Raw genomic sequence first — 24,428 nt, 5'->3', positions numbered from 1 at the left:
GAAAAACCAAGGAATATATTTCTGTGGGCAGCAAAAGATAATTGAGCTTCACAAATTAGAAAGTGACTTTTAAGAAAAGAGCTAGAGCAGTGAAAATTCCCATTTCCACCATCAGGGCAATCATTAAGAATTTCCAATCAACAGAAAATGTTACAAATCACATTTATATACAGCCTTCTTTGATCATATTTACCAAGGGTGCCAATAATTCTGACCACAACTGTATGCATGTATACACACAATATGCATAGCTTGAATTTTGGCTCACATTTTTAATAATGAAAGCAGGATAAAACCAACCAATTATGTGTCTCTATAGTAGCCTATGTATTTTGTGATCTAATACAACAATTCATTTTCAAGTGTTGCTTCAGCCTCAAATTTTGTTTACAGGTTTTATAATGCATAGTCCTACATAGTATTTTATTGATTTTGTTTGTATACGTCTACCATGTCAAGTAAATAAGTCAAGTAAGTTTTCAGCTATAAATATACTGCAAGAGTAAGTTTCCTCTTAAATATTTATAATTTATTATTCAGAAAGTTCATAATTCCTGAGGGAAAATAAATAATTTTAAACTCAATTAGTTGATGTTTGGTACCTCGACTTTACATGACTCTTAGGACACTCGACTTGCTTGACGTGACCGTGAGCCACTGACTTGTCTTGTTTGATTGACTGATTGTGTTCACTACAGACCTAAGGACTTGAAATCCGGTTGTGACTTGCATATGAGCAACTAACTCCCACCTCTGCTGTTTTCCCACTGCGCCTGTGAGTGTGGATCTAAATTGGGTCCTGAGTCCCAGCATGATGCCGGATGAAAATGAGGATGTGTTTGCCTGTATGTACTGCAAAATTCTTCTCAGAGACAGTTTTCTTTTGTCTCTTAAAAGTGAGATACCAGAAGTTGTCTTATGATTGTCTTATGATTGTTCTGTTAAGACCAAGTCAATAAACGTTGGCGTTTCAAGAAAACAGAAATGTAGACAATCCTCAGTGCATAAAAATAATTTGACCTTTATAATTATGGGGGTACATTTACACACCTCTCGGTTTTAAGGCTTCCTGTCTGTTGTCATTGTTCCCTTCCATTTTCATCCAGAAATAAAAAGCTTTTTTCCTTTTCTCCCACAGCCACTAAACTGTAATTAGCGTAATTCTTTTAATCAAAAGACCTCAAGAGTCTTTTTAGACAATCTGTGATATCAGATGAGCCCACACACCTACATCAGAAGTGTCACTGACAGTTAGCCAAACAGGGCAAAACCATGCAGTCTCCACAATTTGACTGTTCACATGGATTTGATGAAGAACTCGTATGGCAGGCTGGCAAAGCGTTTTCAATAGGCAGATAAAAATGACAGCCATGCTCTGTCAAATTTCAGACATCTACAAGTTTCAAGTAACGTTTCATGTACGCCAGTAACATCAAGTAGTCAGTCTGTATTACTATGAAGTATGAAATGAAATGATGAATGTACTGATTTTATGAGATACAGTTAGCTCATTATACTGGTCATGAGTCAAAGTCAAAATCTTGCCATCTTAATGAACAGAACAGCAGAGAAAATACACCACCACCACCATTAAATATGTGGAAAAATGTGCATTTACACATGTCCAACACACTGTCTTGGCAATTTGTAGGTATTTTGTGTTTTGGCAAATTGGTGACTGTTTACACCAAGGTCGGCAACTATAACAATAACTACAACAAAAATATAGTTCTAAAAATCATTCTAAATTTAAAAGAAATAGAGTCCGCAATTATAATGATAATGGCACAGAGAAAAAATATATATATTGGAATCACTTTAACTTTTTTTTTTTCCAGCTAATGGATGATACAAATATTTACAGCCAATCAGAATCCATCCTGCTTTAAAGAGCTCAAGCAGAATTTTATCTATGGGTAGGCTACTAATATATATATATATATATATATATATAGTGATCTTAGTTCTCTTCATAGTTAAAGTTCTTGATGTGAACGGGCCTTAATTCATATGTTTTTCGTACAATCAACTTTATGCTCCACTTATGTTTAGCTTTAGGGGTGGTCCTTGACCCGTACTTTAAAACGGTTTCTGTACAAATTATATCGTATGAATTCATAGGAAAATGCATAATTCATATTTGGCTATGGCCTACTGGGTAAGACCATTAAGAAAAATTCTGTACGTGCAAATGCAAGAATATCCACGTGTGTGTAACGGTTTGCCATAAATGAGGTTACGAGGTGGATAATGTTACAGTTTCACTCCTCTGCCTTGCCAAGTTTCTATACTGTAATTACATGCATGAAAATCTCCCTCTGTTCTCTCTCTGGCTCTCATGGAATTCATGCATAATTACTTGCATAATTATAGTTCTCTCCATTCTGCCGTTATGGTTTTGTCTTGCTCACCGTAGCACTCTCTCTCCAGTTCTCTCGGATCCAGAAGCATATCGCATGCCGTTGAATTGCAACGGTTATCGAGCAGCTTACAGTGCCTCTCCGGAGCGCTGTCGAAACGGATGTGAGGCCCTGCTGAGAAAAAGAGGCACACATGCCCTGCTTGCATGTACGCTTCAGACGAGTGTTTGTGCGAGTCCGTGTGCTCTGGAGTTAAGAAAGCTTGGTAAGAAAGACACAAGGATGTCAACTTTACCCATTTCATTTTTATGGAGACAATGTGAATGTGACGGTAGGCAGGTACAATTAGCAAGACTGCTTAGCAACAGAATGTCACTGATGAGGGAGTAAAGGAACATGGGAAGATACAGTGGAGCTTTGATGGGACCATGACAGCTGGATGTAAGGTCTTAGAAATGCCTGGAGTTTATTTGGTTATAGCCTACTTTGAGCAGTATGTTCTCTTATAGGCTTAGGACTTGAAGAGTTAGATTTATAAACAGTAGCCTATAAATCTCATTTAGCTAAGTAAGGGGACACAATATCGTGATAAAACCAAAAATGCAAAAACGTTTCTGGGTCCCCAATGTAGGAAAAAAAAAAAAAAAAACAACATGAAAAGATGTGCGAGTCAGGGTTTGCCTATACTGTGGGGAGCAGCAAAGAGAAATTGCTTAACTACATAATGTCTTAAAGAAAATCTAAAAATATGAAAGAAAAAAAAAAAATTTACGCGAGGGTTAGGCATAGAAGGGTTGTAGAAAATATGGTTAGCATATAAAAACAAGTCAATGGAAAATCTCTAACGTGTATTAACAAGTTAAATGTGTATTTGCTCCTAAATTTACTTCAATTGTTGTCAGCAACAAAAACACGTTTTCATTTTGATTTACCTCGCTTTACAAAGGTTGATCACTGCACACATATCTTAAAGGGATAGTTCACCCAAAAAGTTAAATTTGATGTTTATCTGCTTACCCCCAGGGCATCCAAGATGTAGGTGACTTTAAGGTAAAAAATGATAAATACTGTTCAGTTTCTTGCACAGACCGATCGTTTCGTTTATTTACACATCAATGTATCATCACGAGCCGCAGGGTTTAATGTGGTTTTGTTTGTGTATGTTTTTGGACTCTCAAAGCCGTGATTCCCATCCACCTGCTTTATAAGACTGACAGACTGCAACGGTTTGACTTAAAAATCTTCGTTTGTGTTCTACTGAAGAAACAAAGTCACCTACATCTTGGATGCCCTGGGGGCAAGCAGATAAACATAAAATTTTCATTTTTGGGTGAACTATCCCTTTAAGATTTTCTTATCATACATTCTCAACAAAAAGGAATGCAACACAATAAGTGAACTTTTAGTGGAAAAAACTAAAATGTACGGTAAGCAAATAATTAAATTTATATGGTTTCAGATGTAAGTAAGGGGCAAACTGAACTTCATTACAGCTGTAATCATGTGAATGTCCTGAAGCTATTGTGGAGTAAGTTAGGTGCGCTATCTGCTGGTCAGTTCGAGAAGCTTTTGTTTGTTTCCTGCGGCCCGCTCTTAAACACTTCAGTTGTTAGTTCACAAACTGACAAATTCAACGGTCTCAGCTTCATTCCTTGTATAATAACGTACGTGGCATTTACGTAAATTACAGTTCAAATCTTTGTTTTTAGCCAATTTCTCAAGCCCACCTTGTGTCGCACGGATCAGGGATTCAGCAACACCGTCCTGGATCGAGCGAATCTCGGGCCACAGCTTCTCCCGGCGGAGCCGCGGTGGTGTGTTTGTTTTGCGGGTGGGTAAATTAGCCGTAATTCGTTTGCTCAGTAATGACGTGGGAGAGAGCTAATTGGGGCAGTGTTGATGGGTGCGTAAATGAGTCTCTGGTGTGATATGCTAATGAGACCCTGATTCTCTAACTCTCCCTGATCAGCCAGCAGACATGTGATGAATTATATAATTTTGTTCACAAACATATAAACGTCTATGGCGGCTTTTACTTTAAGTTTACAATGAAAACGACACTTTTTATTTTTCATGTGCTTTTATTTCAAGCAATTTAACTTGATATACCGACAAAGAAGAAAAAAGCTTTTATACTATATTAGCCCGATTACACAGGGGTTCTCAAACCTCTCCATGAAGTACCCCCAGCACTGCACGTTTTGTATGTCTCCCTATATCTGACACACCCACTTCAGGTCTTGCAGTCTCCACTAATGAGCTGATGAGTTGAATCAGGTGTAACAGATGAGGGAGACATACAAAATGTGCAGGGCAGGGGGTACTCCAGGACAGGTTTGAGAACCACTGCACTAACACAAAACAGTACCAGTATTACCATATTACCATAGTTTTTTTTTTGAAGTACCATGTAAATAACATGAGCAAGGGATATCACTGAGTACAATGGTATTATATGGTAGCACCACGGTACTTTTTGTAAGAGTCAAAAGTAAAAATGCAGAGGAAAAGACGGCATAATGACAATTTAATTCTAAATCAATCATTTAAAAAAAAATTCTCTCATGATGCCGTCTGACAGCCGTCTTTAGGGTATCTTCATGGTTGTGTTCACTTCTTTGCTTCTTCCTTTTCTGTTATGACTGAAGAGAAAACAATATTAGCTACATTAGGTAATAATACAGAGGGTTGAGGGTTAAGCTACAAACTAAAGTCAGTCATTTTAAATGCTACAAGTGAGTTGGTATCACAACATTATAATGTACGGTATGATAGATTTGGGCTTTGTTAAAGATTACATTTAACAGTGTAATAATCTGAAATTGTTGGTGTTTTTAATGAGTAACATTAAGTGAGGCAAATGTCATTTAAATATAAACGTAGGGGAAATGAGCATGCACAATTAAATATCTAATATCAGCAGATATTGTGCATCCCTAAACATTATGTCATAGTCAGAGTTACACACTGGAGATGATGGAGATTTTTGGCCATACCTCGAACCTCCAGCTTGCACTCTACTTCATCCTGTCCTAGGTCATTGATGGCTCTGCATGTATACTTCCCTCCATCAAACAAGCTGGGCTTACGGATGTTTAAAGTCAGCACACCCTGGTTATTCTGCATGAGATACTTTGGATTCTCTCCAATAATCATCTTATTTTTCATCCATATAATCTTTGGCTGGGAGGAGAACAAAAGAGAATAAGAAAGAGAGTGCATTGTTGCTTAATAGGCTTAAAAGCGACTGCATGGGTGAATGGTTTTTTTTATAGTCAGGCACTATACCAACACTTACTTTTGGGTGCCCACGGACAGCACAGCTGATGGCAGCACTGTAACCTGCGATAACAGACCTGTCCACGAGAGGTGTGATGAACTTAGGAGAGCTGCACATATCTTTTTCCTTGTAGGGTTGCTGTTTTTGTTTAAGACCTAAGAGAAAGAGAAAGGAAATGGATTACACATTACAAGTATCGCTTCAGCAGAGACACTTGGCCAATAATCTTCATGTAAAACAACATTCAGTGTTTCAAGATGAATTTTTAAACCACCAGTATGTAATGTAGGTACCAGTTTTGGTGATGGCAGCTGTGTTTTTGCTGATGCAAGCATCATCACTCATGCCACAGATGTTCTCGCTGAACACACGGAAGGTGTACTCGTTCCCCATCACCAGATCAGACACGGTACAACTAGGTCTGCGATTGTGTTCAAGAACCATGAACCACTCCTAACATGTGAATGAGTGAAAGACAGATTTGTAGTTAAACAGCCATACAAATAAAGAACATCTGCTGTTTTTGGCCTTGTAGATACAAACTTAGATACAAACATTTCTCTATTCACTATTGGTTAGGGTATCCCCTGAAGTTGATGTGTTTCCTGTGCTACTTCTTTTTAAAAATACTTAAAATAAAATATAAAAATAAAATTTATTTGAGAATAAGAACACAAATGTTGCTTTGTCAATAAATGTAATATTTTTACAAATATATTTTATTTTTCAAGATATAAGGTATTAATTATTTATCCATACTATAGGCTACATACAACCATTCAGGTGTGTTTATTTATTGATTTGAAGCATATAACAGCCAGAAATATTTGGTGTAGGTTAGTCAAAATTAGACTACAAGTTCGGTAAACCATTCCTCATGGTGTTAACTTTGTGCAGAAGGAGAGGAAAACGATCCTCTAAACTGTTGTAAACACACAAACCACTATAATGGCATTGCATGTCGTAGCATTAAGATTTAAAGGGCCTAACAAAACCAGCTAATAAGAAAGAAGTGTTCACATACTGTTGGCCAATACAGTAGGTATTGTAGCTGGTTTACCTTGGTTTTCAAGTCGGCCTTTTGGATGGTATAGCCAGTGATCTCACAGTTGCCATTATCTTTTGGAGGCTTCCACTCCAAAGCAGCATTGAAACCCCAAACATCAGTTACAGTGACAGCAATTGGAGGCCCAGGCTTGTCTGTGAGAACGGGAAGGAAAAGAAAAGAAAAAAAAAAGACTGTAGGTATTACTGTAGAGCTTGACACCAATACACTGTCCTAATTTTAACCAAGAGACTAATTAACGTGCGCTAAACGGAGAAGAGTCTACAAGTGAGTGAGCAGAGGAATGATAAAAATGAAAGACGGAGAAATTGAGGGAGAAGAGTAAAAGAGGGTGAGCACATGAGCGTGAGGTAAGGATAGTGAGATCAAGCTAAAAAAGAAAAAAGATTGAAAGCGAGAGAGTTGGAGTTTGCGGCTCGGAGCGGTTGGCATTAATCCTGGGCAGGCTGCTGGGATGCTGGCAGCAAACTTTGACTAAATGGCTGTCTGGCTCATCTGAAGGGTTTTTGCACTCTCATTAGCTTACCTCCCAGCGGGAACACAGAGTGAGTGTCCCCTAATCCTATCCTAATCCCGTTCAACACCAGGAATAATCCAAACAACACCCCGCAGAATAATCCCTGCAAGCGAATTGACCTATGACATCCTCGATTTTGGTGAAAGAGTAAGTGTTTAATATGAAACCTTTCTGACAGTTTAGGAGTTGGAAATTCAGCGTCACTTCTGAGAGTGATCCTCAAACACATTCCACGGGTTAACAAAATTAACCTGACTCACACTTCACTTCGCAGTGAAATGAACCTTTTGAACTGTGCAGTTTAATCCTTTAATTTTATGTCATCGCTGTATTTGTGGCCCTAGTGATGTCTATAATCTCCACAAATGAATGTGTAGCATCTTCAACACCCTTAAATAAACTTTAAAAACTAGGAATGGCTCACCTAGATTTTTTTTTCCACATTTATTTTTCTAGACTGTTAGCAAGGTAAAACTCTCTATCTTTAAATTCACATTTATATTATCATTAATCCATCGCCGGTATATCCATACACATCGTGACGGATGTCTTTGGCCAACGCATCACATCTCCTGCTGTTTTTGAGCATCCTGCCATGAGCGTTGCATTTTTATGATAGCATGTCAAGTTGGAAAAAAACATTTCATAGAGACACAGCCTGTTCAAGGTCTTATCCTGATCCTGTTCCACTTTTTCATCTCCTTACGCTTCCTGTTTCTCCCCAAATTGTCTTATCAAAACAAAATGATCAAAATGTAAAATTCTTTAAAAAAAACATATCACAAGATCCCTGCATTCTGTTCTAATTGGTTACACAGTACTTGTTAAACACAAGAACAAGTCTAATGTAAAGGCCCCCTAAGAAGTGTGTTCTGAATGCTAAACCAGCTTAAATATACATGGCTTTCAGTTAAGACTTGTTAGTCAATCTATTAATTCAGGAAAACCATGACTCTGTAACTCTTGAATTTGAAATTATGTTGTTGTGCATATCCCAACCAAATCATTTTGTTGACACTAACCTACAATCTGGATCTCGAGAGTGACTTTGTCCTCCATGTTCTCAATCTGCACGGAAAGGGTGTACTGGCCAGAGTGCTCTCTGGCCGCCTGCCTGATGAACAGGATGGTGTCCACATCACTTGTGCGGATATTCACCAGCTTGGTGTCTAGAGGTGCGCCATCCTTGAGCCAGGTCACCACCGGACGCGGTTTGCCCTGATAGCAGATGACATGGTGTAAGTCGATAATTTGAGCTGCTGCAAAGACCAGCGACTGAACAGAAAAGTAGCACTACACAAGTACAGAGCAGAAGAATGTACGTGCATGACTGACCTGGAAGGGAATGACAAGGTTGACCTTCTCACCCACTCGTTTGATGTACTTAGTCCTAAGCTGCCGAGGGAGGCGGATTTTAGGACGCTCTGAGAGAGGAGATTGAGAGAGGAAAAAGACAGAAGAAAACATGCTGAAAATGACAACAGACAGTGGGGTGTTTTATACTTCATGTTCAATGCGTCACAGACAAGTGTGTTGTGTCAAATCTGCATTTGAGTAGTTAAAAGTAGTTAAAATGGAAATTCTGTCATCACTTACTCAAGAAGATATGTGGGAAAATGTCCACACAATGAAAGTTAGTGAGGTCCAATGTTGTTTTGTTGTGTTCATTTTCTCCTATTTTTTGGAAGATACTGTTTTTTTATTTTAAAAATTAAAAATTTTATTATTTAAAAAAAATGAATTTTTTTAATATTTTAAAAGTGTATATTGGCTAAAAATTTCATTTCGTGAGTTTTCAGGAATTTGAAATGGACTAAATTCCATGAACTTCCAATTTGATTCCTAAGAATGTGTTGTATGTTGTTCGTGTGCAAGTATGCATGTGTGTGAGTCTCACCGACAATCTCCCGAATGGTGACCGCTTGCGCCATCACAGCCGGAGGGCTACGACCAGCGATGTTCACAGCTGTCACCCTGAACAGCATCTTCTCTCCAACGGGCAGCCCTCTGACCCTGTAACTATTCTTCTCAACAGGGGTCTCGTTGGCCTGCACCCACTCAGTGGCTGTGAGTTCCACCAGGAGCAAAGTAAGCGGCAAACCGACAAGATATGTAAACATGTCAAAAAATGATCAAAAACGATTACTTCACTGTGATGTTTTGAAACTGAGACGGCACTCTATGTCAGCTCTATAGCAAAGGCCACCGTGTGCCTCACCTCCCTCAACGCAATATTCAATGATGTACCCATCAATGCCACCAGCTCCAATTCTTTCTGGGGGAAGCCATTTTAGAGCACAGGTACCATCTGTAACATCTTCCACGGTCAGGCGTGTTGGTTCACTAGTTGGTGCTATGAAAGAGCAGGAAAACCAAGAGAATGAATGCTGAATGAATTGAATTGAACTGAACAGAGGAAGTAAAATAAACTGATAAGTTATAGCAGACAGTCTGATGAGGAACTAACCAATGGGCATGAAGGGTTTGGAGCTGGCGCTGGGCTGGGAGATGCCAATACCGTTAACAGCAAATACCCTCATCTCATATAACACACCCTCAATCATCTTCTTAGCCTCATATGTTGTGGACTCATAAATGTCAAAGTTCAGCCTTGTCCATCTGGAAGAACCCTTCTTCTTTCTCTCCATTAGGTAACCTTGAAAGTACACCAACATTTTAAGTGGTATCCCACACATGTATCAATATAATCCGTAACCTAATTAAATATTTTATGGGTATATTTCAAAAAAGCAAAACTGACATAATATTACAAGGATGTAATATTGGACGTCAAGGATGTCAAGTTCGAGACAAACACGTGACGAGGATCCGTTTTACCTTTCACAGGAACTCCACCATCAAATTTGGGTGGATCCCACTGGACAGAAGCACTGTCCTCACCCACTGCAGTGCATTTCACATTCTCAGGTGGATCAGGCACATCTGAACACAGCACAGAAAAAGGACCGGCGTGAAGAGTTGTAATGAAGAGATTTGACAAAGCAGCTAATAAGCACAGAAAGAGAGGGTTGCAGATGGTTAACATGCATAAACTCACCAACGATCTTAACCATGACATCAGCCTTGTCCTCTCCTGCTGGGTTTGTTACAGTGATATGATAGAGGCCCTCGTCGGATCTTTCTGCCCCTTCAATAACAAAGCAGCTCAGGTTCTTCCTGGTCTCCACTCTCACACGCCCTTCAGCTTCAGAGATCTCCTGCATCATACAAATGTCGTGCTTTGAATCAAGCAAGCTGATATACTGGAGATTTCATATTGATTTTTGATAAACTTGAGAATATTTTCCTGCTGAAAAGACCAGCATGAATTTCCATGCTGGTTTTGTGTTGGTCTAGGTGTTCACCAGCAAAATCTGAGTCACTGGGCTCACCAGCATGGTCCTTCTGGGTAAGCTGGTTGACTCTTGATGGTTAAGGTAGGGTGGTAGAGACACAATTCGAAATACAACATGTGCTGGTGACCAGCACTGCTGGGCTTTTCAGCAGGGTTTTCTCACTGAATCTGATATGAAAACAAGCCCATATGTGTTGTTGGCTTTGCATAAGATGAGAGTATGTGACAATCTGCCAGCAAGCTCTCACCGTATCTCCTTTTTTCCAGCACACAGTGGGAGGGGGCTCCCCTGTAATGTCAACATCAAACCGGAGCTTGTTTCCTGCAACGACGATAATGGTGTTTTTGTTGACAAAGCTGCCAGTGGTGTCCAGGTGGATTTTGGGTGGTTCTGGATGATAAAAGAATAATTGTGGCATTAAAAAAAACTGTCGCCCTTGCACAAACTATATCGTTAGATTTGTCGATGCAGATAAGATATTTACCTTGACGAGGAACATAATCAATCTTGATCTCTGTGGATACAAAATTATAGAGCTAGGTGAACGTTGAAATTTAAAATTTGATTTAAAAAAAAACTCTGATTCTCTCTCTTACCCAAGAAGTTGAGTTTGGCAGAAATAGAAAGAGCATAACCATCTGGTACAAAGGTGTAATCTCCTGCATCTTCAGGCTTCACATCATCTATCACCAGCTTGTGAGTCCTGAGATACCAGGATTAAAAATTTTACCACATCATAAGAAGTGTATGCCACATTATTTTTACCCAAAAAGCAATGAACACACTACTGAAAGAACACAATTATTTCAGTAAGAAAGAGCATAATGGATATTTCGACGACTAATCTGTTTTAGCGTCCTGGCATAAAACAATATTGGTCAGGTCAAGGACGAGGTGAGCTTACTTATGCATGAATCGATAAGGGTGGCTGTAAGTGGACCGATATACCTGCCAATGTGTGTCATTTTGATGCGGTTGCTGGGAGTGACCTCCACCCCGTCCTTAAACCACTTGCCAGTCACTTTCTCATCTGACACTTCACACTTGAAGACAGCCTGTTCTGCTGCCTTCAGTGTCAGATCAGCTATACTCTGCAAAACCTCCAGTTCCTTCTCTATAATAGAGAAAAAAGAAGAGAAAGAAGGACAATGAGGCAATTAATACTAAAAATAAATACAAAAACATAACTGAAATATCAGCCAAATTGTGGAAGGACTAAGAAGGGAGAATTGTCATTTTACTCTATCAAAAGAAGTACCTTCTACTTCCAGCTCTGCCTTGGACTCCCCCCCACTAGTGTACACATAGTATGTTCCAATGTCCTCTGTGGTTGCCTCATTGATGATGAGCCAGTGCTTTGTCCCATCTTTCTTAAAGCGATACTTTCCATCTCGGCTCAGTTCCACTCCATCCTTCATCCTGAGAGAGATGAAGAGAGACAGAGAAGGACAAAGATGGAAATAATGTTCATAAGAAACTGAGGAAGGCAATCTATGCCAAGATTACTGAAGATAAAATAAGAAAGAGCGTGGAACTAGTACAAAGAGAACATGCATTGGAAAAAAAAAAAAACAGGATGGAAAAATGAAGAGCAAGAGAAAAGATAGTTTGTCCAGGCCTTTGATACAGCAGAAAACGATCTTGAAATATACTTATGATACTCATACTGTTTTGAGAAGATTGATTCTACTAGAGTTTTCATCATTTATTTAGCATCTTAAACTTCAAAGTGGAAAAAAGAACATTGTGAAGAGTATGAGGATGGACATTTTTTTCCATCTGTTTGTCTGAACTTGAGCAGAAATCTCGAAAAGCACAAGCAGTCACAGACAGTGTTCAGCCACATTACTCATTTAAACAGAGAGAGGTAATGACAGAAAAATGCATCATATAAAACTAAATGTGGCATTTATTACAGGCTAATAGGTTTTTGTGTTTTGTTGACATAACCATAGTAGTTGTTAAATGAGTCATTGTTTTCTGTAATTGTTGGTAATAAATGGAAAACAAAAAAGCAGTCGGATAATTTGCCGTTTAGCCTGTTTAATGTTAATAATGGCTTTTTAATGTTAAATGACAATAATTAGCGATGTTGACCTTGATAGTACTAAAACTAGTCAGCTAGTGATGTATTAAGTATTTTAATTTGTACAGTTGGTCAATTTATTTGTAGGCCTGTTGCTGACCAATTGGCCAGGTAAGTGACGCCAGCTTGGTCCAGTATCTCACCATTTCACATTGGCTCCCTCATCAGACACTTCAACCTCAAACTCCACCTTCTCCCCAACCACCACATGGATGTCATCCAACATCTTAGTGATGGTGACAGGTGGTTCTGTTCATATAAACACACCAATAAGTGGTTAATATATTCAACGAACAATATATAAAACGAACAACATTTTCATCAAAGTACAGAGGAGCTTCTGGGGCTGATGGCAGCTACAATGCCACATATCCATGAAGAAATAAGACAAAAATGATACAAGAACAAAAACAAGACAGAAAAAAAGACAGATGCAGACTTGGCTCAAGTAAAAAGAAAGGTAAGGATGGACAGCATAGACAGAGTTTTAAAATGATCAATAGGCAGATGGCTTCCACTCAGGGACAGTCAGGACACAGGACAGCTACTGATAAGCAGACAGAACAAATGAATTTACAAAAAGGGGGTTTGCTAATGATGCCAGTGATGATGACGATGAAGATGGTGATGACGATAATGACAGTGTACCTTGGACGTAGACCTCAGTGAAACTCTTCTCCTCTCCAACCACACATTCATACGCGGCATCATCAGCGAGGGTGCACTTGTTAATAGTGAGCTTACGGATACCACCCACACTCTCAAAGATATATCTAACAGAAAGAGAGAAATTCAGCACAAACCTCATGTAAGGCATCGAGCATCAACCATCAATAGCGGTCATCAATGATGACCAGTGCACCTCTCAAAGTGCTATATGCAAGACTATTTATTCCAGTACTTTTGAACACAAACACAAAGGATCATACTTGGCTGAAGGTTTGATCTCCTGTCCATTTCTCAGCCATCTAACTTGAGCATTGGGGTCAGACAGCTCCACATTAAGCTGTATTTTCTTTCCTTTCTCCACAGAGTAAGCAGGACCCAACTTCTTTAGGAAAGCTTAAAACAGAAGCAGCACTAACATATTCAATCCATTACAATACTCGCCCGCCAATTCCAAATCTATTTTGCTTGGTTTATTAACAAAATTGCATATTAGGGTTGGATTCGAACCCTTAGTATGTATGTATGTGTGTATGTGTGTGTGTGTGTGTGTGTGAGAAACCATGACTTGGTACATCCGTCATGTGTCTCACCATCGCTCTTTTTGGGCTCCACCTTCTTCATCTTCTTAAGCCTTTTGAGCAGGCCCCTGAGATCAGTGATGCCATACTGAAAGGCGATCTTCTCATAGTCACATGGCTTGGCATTTTTCAGGATCTCCCACACATCCACATCAGTCTCAGGCTCCTCCTTCTGCTTCCTCTCTCTGAGGTACATGGAATCCAAAAATATGGTTAATCTTCATATTTGGTTGAGATTGACTGTTTTTATGTTGAGTCCTAGGGACCCCAGTGATGTTGTGTTTCCTTCAAATTCTAACGTTTCTATGACCTACTCAAAACCAAGTATGCAGATATTAATGAAGCTGCTCTGTTGTATCATAAAAGATGCATGCATATTTTAGAAATTTGACTTATCCAAATTTCTCAGACCCCAGACAGAACTAATGGTTAAGGTTTAAACCTATATTAAACTTCTACAGTGAATAAATGACACCATTAATTATAATAAGGCAGTGATTACTATGTATGCAATTTGAAGAAAGCATGATGGTCAAAGTGAAAGTGAAGAACTCCAACATAAAGTAAACAGGGTAAGAAGAAAAAAAACATGGAGGGTGTAGAACATCTTCCAAACCTTTTCTTGAGTAAACCACTGAAGTCCAGTTCACCTGCATCCTCTCCTGCATCTCCCCTACAGATGACAGAAGGTAATTGAACAAGAAAATGAAAAATAAACAATTAGGAGTACATCATGTTTATAATAAATACAGTTTACTGTATACTAGAAACTCACATAACAGACGCTTACTGTTATACACTCTTAAAAATAAAGTTTCTTGTCATCTATGGCTTCATGAAGAAAAACCTTTAACATCCATGGAACCTTTCCATTGCACAAAAGTTTTCATTAGATTATTAAAATGATCTTCACAAAAAAAAAAAAAAAGGCATCGCTGTGAATAACCCATTTTGGAACCTTACCTGAATTTATCAAGGATACATGCAGCATCTAAACAGACATTTACATTGATGAATTTGGCAGACAGTTTTGTCTGAAATGACTAACATTGCATTGAAGATATACATTATTATTAGTTCATGCATTCCCTGGGAGTCAAACCTATGACCTTGGGATTGCTAGTATCATGTTCTACTGTTTGAGGAGCTCGAAGAGAAGATCAAGGAGCCTGGCTCAGTCCTAGGGCTAAACATCGACCTCCCGGAGCTGGACCTGGAGCCAAACTCTCAATCAGTCCATGAGATTATTACTGCTCAGAAGAGCAGCTTCTGGCAACAGACAGCTCCCTCAATGATATGCAAGAGTGTTATATAATCTTGCTTGTATGAACATGAGAAGCATGAGCCGCTAAATCTGTGTATACACTTACAGCAACATCTAAACATAAAGTCAAACTGACAATATGAATAAAAATCCTTCCAAACAAAGACCATAAATATCTTAGGAGTGTGTTAAAACAATGTGACATCAAGACATCTACCAGTTACTAATGAGTAAGAGACACAGACACGCAAACAAACTTACGATCGTTTGAACGCCTCCAAAATGTTTGTTTGCTGTGTCTCTTCAGCAGCTGAAGGAGCAGATGAAATACATGATGATGAGATGATGAGAAACTGTGAGTGTTTGATTTGCTCCACAATCTGATTACTATCACAGCCAATAAATGTGTCATGCTGATTTACTGAGTGCTTTGAAACTAACAAGAGAGGATCTAATCAGCAAAATACCTACTGAATAATGAATCAGCTCTAGACTTACAGTAACATTAGCACACACACACACACACACCAGGCGTGTGTTAACTGACTTTAATCATCTGAAAACTACATTAAATGCATTATAAATGTCCTACATCAGGTGTTTCAAACTCTAATTACTAGCCAAATTCAGTGATCACACGAAAATTTGTGAATCTATTTGTAATCAGATTCTGTAAAAGTGTTCTTTTAATTTACCCATAATTGCATTATGTCCTACCTTCGACGGAGATATCAAAAGTGCAGCTGTCACACTTGTCTTTGGAAGTGACCTCACAACGATAACCTCCTGCATCTCCATCCACAACCTTAACAATGGTCAGCTCATAGGTGTATATCTGGCATCAAGAAATATAAATGTTAACTCTGATCTGTAATGAACAAATATCAAATAAAGCACACTGTTTTTCACACACCTTGGTGTTCCTATCGTAGCTTTCTTTGAACTGCAGGTGTTTTCCAGCCTTGCTGCCTAGATCCATCCATTTCCCCTTCAACCACTTCATAGTAGGCTTCCTCAGCATCTGAGAGGAGTCCACCTTAGCCACAAACGTGACATTTTTCCCTGTTACAAATAAAATGATATGAATAAACATTGCTGAGCTTTCGATATAGCATTATTTATGTGAATATATTAAGCAATATCACACAAGCAAGAGTGCTATTGTTATGAATATAGGATATTTTTTAGCACAGTTGTGTTTCTGATATTGGTTGCATTCTTACAGTTCAAATTAAAAAAGCACGATCTGCACTCACTTGCATATTTCTTAATGATTCATTGATTTTTTATTATACAAAAAGCACAAACATATTGATTTATTTTTGCTTTTAGTATAATAAAAAAAAAAACATAAATCATTAAGAAGTATGCAAGTGAGAGTAGATCCTGCTTTTTTCATTTGAAGTTATTAGGATTTTTTTTTTAATCTACGCACCCAAAGTGTTGGTTGAGTGCAGTGATTTAGCATCTTTTTGATTACTTACAGTTCAATAAATAAGAAGTTACATTATAGCCACAATGTTGCCAGTTACCTTGTGTATTGTTTCTCCATCAATGGAATTATTTCCATAATAAGCCAATGATGATTAACTGTTGCACATCTCTGAGCAACACACAATGGTAGCATTTGGTTCCAGAATGAACTGGTGTTTATGATTTGTTTATGAATAAATTTGCTTGTTTCATTCCTGAACAAACCAGTGTTTTGAAGGAATTTATTGAATGAATCAATCAATGACCCACTCATAATGACAAGCGCTTGCTTCATTCCTCAACAAATCAGTGTTTTGAACAAATTGGTTAAGTAAATGATTCAATGACTCATTCATAAACACAAACATTCTTACCATTCTTAATGAATCAGTGTTCTGAACAAATTGACTGAAAGAATGATCACCACAGTCACCACCTACTGGTGTAACAATTTAATCTGCAGAAGGAGTCACTAAAAACCCACTACTAATGTGCAGACTAAGAGCCTTGAAAGAAATAATACAGCACACAAATCTGGGAGGGAATTCAGCAGTGCAGCTGCGGACAGTTCAGAATCTCACCTTTAATGGCAGTGACAGTCTGAGGCTTCTCCACAAACAGGCCACTTATCTGAGACATCTGAGGCTCTTCTCCTGGGACATGTTCTAGCGGCAGAGTCAGAGAAACAGTGTAAACTGATATGAACTGCTGAAAGCCCACATTAATGGACACAAAGACAGGCTATAGTCAACCAGGATTGATAACAGTGAATCTTTCATGATATTTACTGTTCACACTCTAAAAAATGCTGGGATGTTTCAACCCAACTTTGGTCAAATATGGACTAACCCAACTTTTGGGTTAAAAATGTAATGTAAAAATTTAACCCAACGGTTGGGTTAATCCATATTTGACCCATATTTGGGTTGGAACAACTCAGCATTTTTTAGAGTGATATTGACATGTGAGCAGCCTGGGGTAAAGCTTCCTTAAAACATTTAGCACCATCTAACAAAACACTATTTGTGTTAAAACCTTTAACACCATCTCACAAACTATTGACTATTGACTGTCACCTTTCAACCCTTCCAGATCTATAAACTTATAGTTCACCCAAAAATAAAAATTCTGTCTTTTTTTTTTTTGTTCACCCTCATGTCTTTCCAGACTAGTATGGCTTTCTTTTCTCTGTGGAACATAGTTTTTTCTGAGGGTGAGTAAATGATGACAGAATTTTCATTTTTATGTGAACTATCCTTTAAGGATCTGCACTGGGATGTGAAAGACACTTACACAATTTCCTTTTGCATGAGAGATAAAAAAAAATTTTCTCATGTATTTGTCACTGACAATACATGCTAAAGGATTTGTGTGTCTTACCATCCTCAGGCAATTCTGTATCAAAGAAAAAGAGAGAAAACAGATTGAAAGAAACCATTAGGAAGTTATATATGGCATGACATTATGGCTCTTTTAAGACTGACCTTTTAAGAGGCATTCATGTACACACATACTGTACATACTAACACACATACATGTAGACACTGATGTCCTTCTGTTTTTCAGAATGAAGAAAGTGCATAGCCATTAATTAAGTTATTTTCTTCACTATCCAGTCAATACCAATCAACTTCAGTGTCCTGCAAACCATTATAATCATAGTGGTACTGATGGGTGGGTGGGTTTTTTTTTTTTTGGTTGATGCTGGTTAAAATCTAGTTAAATGGATGGCTTTGATGGCTGATTATTTAAAAAGATCAGGCCCAGATGATGTCATACATTTCCATAAAGCCAGAGAACAAAAGCTTCACTCTCTGTTTTATGTTTATGCAAGTTAATTTGATAAACTGAACAAGGATGAAAAGTCACAGTGCAATGCATAGTTTGGCTTATATTCAACATTTGTTTGCATAAGGCTCTCTTAACCAACCATCCTATTTTCTGAAGATGATTTACCCAGATACACTTAACCCAGATAAGACAGATGTAGAAGTAGTTTAACTCTAATGTCAGCCACTAAACATGTACACTGTGAAACTTCTGGTCCAGCTCTGGGTGTCCTAATCTCATGTTGCTAAATGTCCTGACCCTCACACTCGCACACGTCAGTGCTGGATCTCATACACAGATCCAAATATTTCCAATAGTGAAACTTTCAGAGGGACAACCACTTCAGAGTATCAGTATACTGCATAACCTTGGCTTCTTAAACGGTCACCACATTTCTAAAAAGGTTCCAAGAGGTTAAAATAAAACAAGGTTGCAAGATAAATAACTTTTGGGTTAAAAATTTAATGTAAAAATTTAACCCAACGGTTCACCACATTTCTAAAAAGGTTCCAAGAGGTTAAAATAAAACAAGGTTTAATGTAATGTAAAAATTTAACCCAACGGTTGGGTTAGTCCATATTTGACCCAAAGTTGGGTTGAAACAACCCAGCATTTATTAGAGTGCAAGATGATGTCTGTCATGGTAAATATAACAAATTAATTTATAAAAAATATATTTTGTAAAATGGCCAGTGATTGAAATAAAATCTTTTGGTTTATGCACACTAGCACACATTGATATATACCCAATCTAATAAACAAAGTATATATCCAAGTATAATTTTCTCCAATTAAACTTATTTGACCTAAACTACAATTAAAGGGATCATTTAAGGTGCTGTATGCAATTTTAGTCACAGCTAACCTTTAAGGAACCAAAGCGAACATCTAATGTATAATAATTTACTACTTATGTGCTTACTATTTATATATAAAAGTAAAAGTAAAAGTAAAATCTGTCAGGTAATAGGGATTTTTTCATTTGCCTAAAACCACTTACAGCACCTGTAAGGGCTAAAATATTTATAACATACTCATCTGGATGCTTTGGCGAAACTTAATTTGAATATACAGCAGAGATTGTTTTCTATTATAGTGAGTCTCAAAAAATAATATGGCCGTTAAAAGACAGAGCACTATTCAGTGACCAATGAACTGACATGAATGAAAACTTGCTGGTATTCGCCAAAGCAATCTCAGATTTCAAACCACTTGTTTGCTTTTTGGTCTTGTTTTGGCCAGTCAGAACCCCTGTGACAGACCCTGTGGACCACCGACAGAGACAGTGACTGACATTTGGTCACATGCACAGTCACGGGAAAGGAACTTGCACATTGACAAATAAGCACACACACACAGCGAGCCAAAAGGAGTGTTTCTTTCCCTTACCGTCGCAGACCTCATCATCTAAATTTAAAGAAACAATGGAAGCATAATGAGGTTAAGGCAGCACATACAGAGAGACGGGTTAAACACTAACACTGTAATACACAACATCCCAGCGTCTTGTTTCTGAATCTAGAGCTGGAGAGAAAGTGGAAACAGAACTGGACAAATAAAAGGATAGCAGCATACCTGTCAAACACTGTCAGCAGTTTTGAATATTAGATTTGATTAGAATATGTGTATTCGATTTAGAATATGTGATCTGTTTTGATAGTTAGTTATTTACTGTTTGGGGTCACTGTAGGCTGCATATACAGTATGTATAAATTTGTACAAATCCGCACTGAAATGTAAATCCTAAGCACATCTGATTTGAAAAAGTGCACATGTTGACACCACATTACACTGTTTACAGATCTCACCCTTCACCCTAGGCTTTGGCTCTCCTCCAGAGGAAACGATTTGTACCCCAGTGCAGTGTGCGTTTTATGACACCAAATTCATTAAAACATGAACCGAGTACTGCAAACACGTACCATATATGCACATGCTTAGTGTTCATTCTCGCATTGCGCTACATTAATATAATAGCTCACAATCAGGTTCAGCGCACATATTTTTCAAAGAAATGTATATATACACACTAGTAAATGCATATAAACACACATACAAATATACCTTCATAAAGACCATGAAGCCCTTACCTCCCAAGGCTGTATGAAAATATTATAAGGGTCACTCTATAACCGCAGTGGCACTTAAAAAGGAACCAATAACATCACTGACTAATTTAATTTTGTTTAAGATTAAAACATTGTTTTCTAGAAAAACGGTGCTTAGCCTACTGCAGTCTCACATTTGGCCATTTAAATGCTAGTGACAGCATCTCCCACTGCAATTGGAAAATGACTCATATATTTTGAAAGAAATTGTAATAAAAAAATTACATGATTTTAAATGCATGCAGCACAGCAATATGTTATCTTCTATGTCACAGCATATGATGGGCTATTGTTTATAACGCATTTTCAGCAGTGAGTAAAGTAGGCTGTAATATTATTTATGTAGGTAGAAACATATACTGTAATTTATGTACACTGTATTATGTATAGATACAGAATAGTAAATAAATATGGTTCTGCATGTATACATAGTTAAATTCAAATGTATTACTGCCGGCTGCGCTTCTATTTATAAAGGCAGGAGTTAAGTCAACCATATTATTAAGTCTTTATGCATTATGCATATTTGATGAAAAATTATATTGTTGTTCAACTAAGCTATGTCAGCTATTCCAGAGTTTGGGAGCCAAATGCGAAAAAGCTCTACCTCCTTTAGTGGACTTTGCTATCCTAGGTACTACCAACATTCCAGAGTTTTGTGACCTTAGGGAGCGTGATAGATTGTAGCGTGGGAGTTAAGTCAACCATATTATTAAGTCTTTATGCATTATGCATATTTGATGAAAAATTATATTGTTGTTCAACTAAGCTATGCACTACATATATGTGTCAATATGTAAAATGATTCAAAGTTCACTGCTAGTCGGTTTCATGTATGATTCATGCATTTGCTGTATTTAAATATTAATTAGAACAGGTTAAATTAATGTATTATTCAGCACACCTCTCTCTTAATCCTAACCCCTTGCAGAGCCCTAGCGCACACTAACCGCCTTAACACACACACACACACACACACACACACACTCAAAGCTCATCTGTAGAAGCAAAGCTACCCCCTTGTACGCCTGACAGACTGAATGAAGACAAATAGCGTTCATGACAAGATTCACCCACCTTCGGCAGGCTTATCTGTGAAAAAAGAGATGCTGAGAGTGAGTCTGACTGCTTTTAAATGATTCATTTCATCAAACAGATTATGAATATTTAGTAGAGTAAAGAGATGCAAGTACAAACCAGCAGGTGGAGCTTCCACCTTCTCGCCCTTGGCACCTGAAAGAAATGAAATTTATAATCACATTATTCAAAAGGGGTCATGTTAAAGTACAAGTCAAAACTGTTAATCTCATATTAGTTTTGTTAGATGTATATACAGTATATACATATGTAAATCATGAAACTGTCTGAGCAGGTAAACAGTGAAAAATTGTACTCAGACCAGAATCAGAACAATAAATCAATGCATAAACACTGATTATATATGCGCATACATCCTCATAACAAAACACTTTTGAGTTGGCCAAATCTATTTTCAAGGCTGTGCGTATCCCAAAAATTTTATTTATTTATTTTTTTTTTTTTTACAGTATATGGAGTGAAGGCAGAAAGTATTTTGGAGTGCAGGCATCTGAGCCTCTCCTCTGTCCGTTCCACTGGTCAACAGTAGGTGTAAACAGCTTTGCTACATCGTGCCACCGTCACCTTCCAAGTCACAATCTTGGCCTCGAATTGACTCAGGACCTGGAAGGAGTGGTTGGACCTTCACTCTTTAGTGTTTAGGATATGAGACACCGCACCTGGCCTTGGCCATGAGGGTCAGATTGCATGATCTGCTTGCATACCCAAGTACTGACACGTCTATTTTTGATTAGGTTTGTCTTTCAGATTGCAATATGTTAATGGGGCTCAGGCACTTCTGGTATATCTCCTCGTCCCAGAGGAGGAGTGGGATGCAGCGATCCAGCGATTTATAAATGCTTCCCCCATCTCAGGATCCAAGGAGCTGGCTAAGATGTCCACCCAAAAAAGGACAGAGCACCGGGTTCACCAGACAACTGAAGGTCATGACTATACACAAACAGGGACCTGTAACAACTCTACTGGGAAATGCTCAAATGCTCTGAGCAGTTTTCACATTACCCATGATGAATTGATCTGGCAGTGTTAATTTGCTTGGCTAAAATCTTTGCTGAAGTGGAGGACCCTGTCAGCTTTTCATTAAAACGGCACTTTCCTCTTAAATCCATCGCTAACACCACTGCAATGCTGGGCATGAAGTTTGCTGTCGCTATGGAAACCAATATAATTCTCATGCTCTCATCTGTTGAACTCAAATAAACATCCATTAATCATCTTTTATTTCCTTGGTAAAATTCAGCTGATCTTGCTGGTGAGGATTTGAGCATCCAAAGCATACTGGACATTTACTCACACACAGTTTTGCAAAAGCAATATCCTAAAATGTGTAATTGTTGTTATTAGGCAAAAAAAACAACAACAACTTAAAATCGTTTTTTGTTGTTTAAAATAAAGCTGAAATAAAATATAAATATTATATGAAAAACTTAAAGAAATTAAACTTAAATGAAAATTAGAAATGTTGCATTGGCAGCTAACTAAAATAGATGACATATAAAACAAGTGACAATACTAATAATACTACACCTACAACTGAAATAAAAGCTAAGCAGAAATACGAATATTAATAATAATAATAATAATAATAATAAACACGACAAAAGCACATAAATAAATTACTAAAACTTTTCAGTAAAACATAAACTGAAAATATAAAAATAAATTATATTTCAAAATAGTAATGCATTGAATTTATTTAATACACGAGTTTCACAATTTGAGTTGAATTACTGAAATAAATGAACTTTTCCACGACATTCTAATTTATTGAGATGCACCTGTAATAGTATACAAATAAGACTAAAATAACACTGTGCTATATTGAGGCAGATAACTTTTCCTAATGATATTTTTTTCTACCTAAATTCTCTAAGGGCTCCTGATCTCCTACTCAACTCAACTGTTGGCTCTTCTCTGGTTTCCAGTCGTCAGCACTCTCTCCATCTTGCTAGACCTGGCCCCTGTCACTGCTACATACAGCCACAGCACTAAAAACTAATAGACACTCACTCACACTCAACACAAACACACACACATTCTAAAAGTGTGTGTGAGGTAAGAAGTCAAATGGAGGCCAGGGTAGCCCTAATGCTAATACTAAAACACTAATGCACAGAGGTGTACAGTACTGGAGATTTAACCACCTTCACAGCAGCAGTGTTATTATTGTTAACTAAAACCTAAACTAAAACTATTAAAATAATTGTGGTAACTGAAGTAAAGTTGAAATAAAATAAAATATAAATATTATGAAAAACGTAAAAAAACATAAACAAAAATGAGAAATGTTGCCTTGGCAAGTAACTCAAATAAGTACGTTTAAGATGAGGCAAATTAGCTAGCTAAATATAAATATAAATATATATATATATATATATATATATAAACAATAACAATGACAAGCACATAAAAATTACTAAAAGAAACTAAAATTAACAAAAAAAATTACTAAAAGAAACTAAAAATCTAAATATTAATAATGTTATAATAGTATATGAATAATATTAAAATGACACTGCACAGCAATTTCTTACTTTATTTCCCTCTCATTTTTATTCTTTTTCTTTGAAAGGGACATACATGGTTAACAATAATATGGAAGACTATTTGCAAGCCTGTTTCCCCTTCCTCTAAATAAATAAATTACAACTTTAAAATCTCACAATCTAACTGTATTTCTTCGCAACTGTGACTTGATATCTCACAACGTGACTTTATCTCAAAATGACCTTTTTTTTTTTTT

At 37.5% G+C, this 24,428-nt stretch overlaps 1 protein-coding gene across 1 annotated transcript in view; it reads right to left on the bottom strand.

Moving 5' to 3' along the window:
• Positions 1-4,760: 4,760 nt before the first annotated feature.
• The window catches only part of LOC107732898 (myosin-binding protein C, fast-type-like), a 30,214-nt gene continuing 10,546 nt past the window's right edge, over positions 4,761-24,428 (bottom strand). Inside the window, exons 3-31 of the mRNA XM_016544336.1 lie at positions 21,785-21,820; positions 21,665-21,679; positions 19,869-19,886; positions 17,231-17,314; positions 16,090-16,238; positions 15,894-16,011; positions 15,438-15,486; positions 14,529-14,585; positions 13,925-14,097; positions 13,595-13,727; positions 13,314-13,438; positions 12,809-12,914; positions 11,838-11,998; positions 11,528-11,693; positions 11,176-11,282; positions 11,064-11,093; positions 10,827-10,969; positions 10,282-10,441; positions 10,062-10,166; positions 9,691-9,879; positions 9,442-9,576; positions 9,121-9,288; positions 8,559-8,647; positions 8,246-8,441; positions 6,701-6,840; positions 5,934-6,093; positions 5,659-5,795; positions 5,357-5,543; positions 4,761-5,002 (exon numbers count right to left, since the gene is read on the bottom strand). Coding sequence (XP_016399822.1) covers positions 4,971-5,002; positions 5,357-5,543; positions 5,659-5,795; positions 5,934-6,093; positions 6,701-6,840; positions 8,246-8,441; positions 8,559-8,647; positions 9,121-9,288; positions 9,442-9,576; positions 9,691-9,879; positions 10,062-10,166; positions 10,282-10,441; positions 10,827-10,969; positions 11,064-11,093; positions 11,176-11,282; positions 11,528-11,693; positions 11,838-11,998; positions 12,809-12,914; positions 13,314-13,438; positions 13,595-13,727; positions 13,925-14,097; positions 14,529-14,585; positions 15,438-15,486; positions 15,894-16,011; positions 16,090-16,238; positions 17,231-17,314; positions 19,869-19,886; positions 21,665-21,679; positions 21,785-21,820 — 3,368 coding nt within the window. The 3' untranslated portion in view covers positions 4,761-4,970. The remainder of the gene's footprint in view (positions 5,003-5,356; positions 5,544-5,658; positions 5,796-5,933; positions 6,094-6,700; positions 6,841-8,245; positions 8,442-8,558; positions 8,648-9,120; positions 9,289-9,441; positions 9,577-9,690; positions 9,880-10,061; positions 10,167-10,281; positions 10,442-10,826; positions 10,970-11,063; positions 11,094-11,175; positions 11,283-11,527; positions 11,694-11,837; positions 11,999-12,808; positions 12,915-13,313; positions 13,439-13,594; positions 13,728-13,924; positions 14,098-14,528; positions 14,586-15,437; positions 15,487-15,893; positions 16,012-16,089; positions 16,239-17,230; positions 17,315-19,868; positions 19,887-21,664; positions 21,680-21,784; positions 21,821-24,428) is intronic.

This window comes from Sinocyclocheilus rhinocerous, unplaced genomic scaffold (assembly GCF_001515625.1).
Source record: "Sinocyclocheilus rhinocerous isolate Xijiao unplaced genomic scaffold, SAMN03320098_v1.1 scaffold220, whole genome shotgun sequence".
Lineage (NCBI taxonomy): Eukaryota > Metazoa > Chordata > Actinopteri > Cypriniformes > Cyprinidae > Sinocyclocheilus > Sinocyclocheilus rhinocerous.
This window is presented reverse-complemented; position numbering and strand designations above follow the sequence as displayed.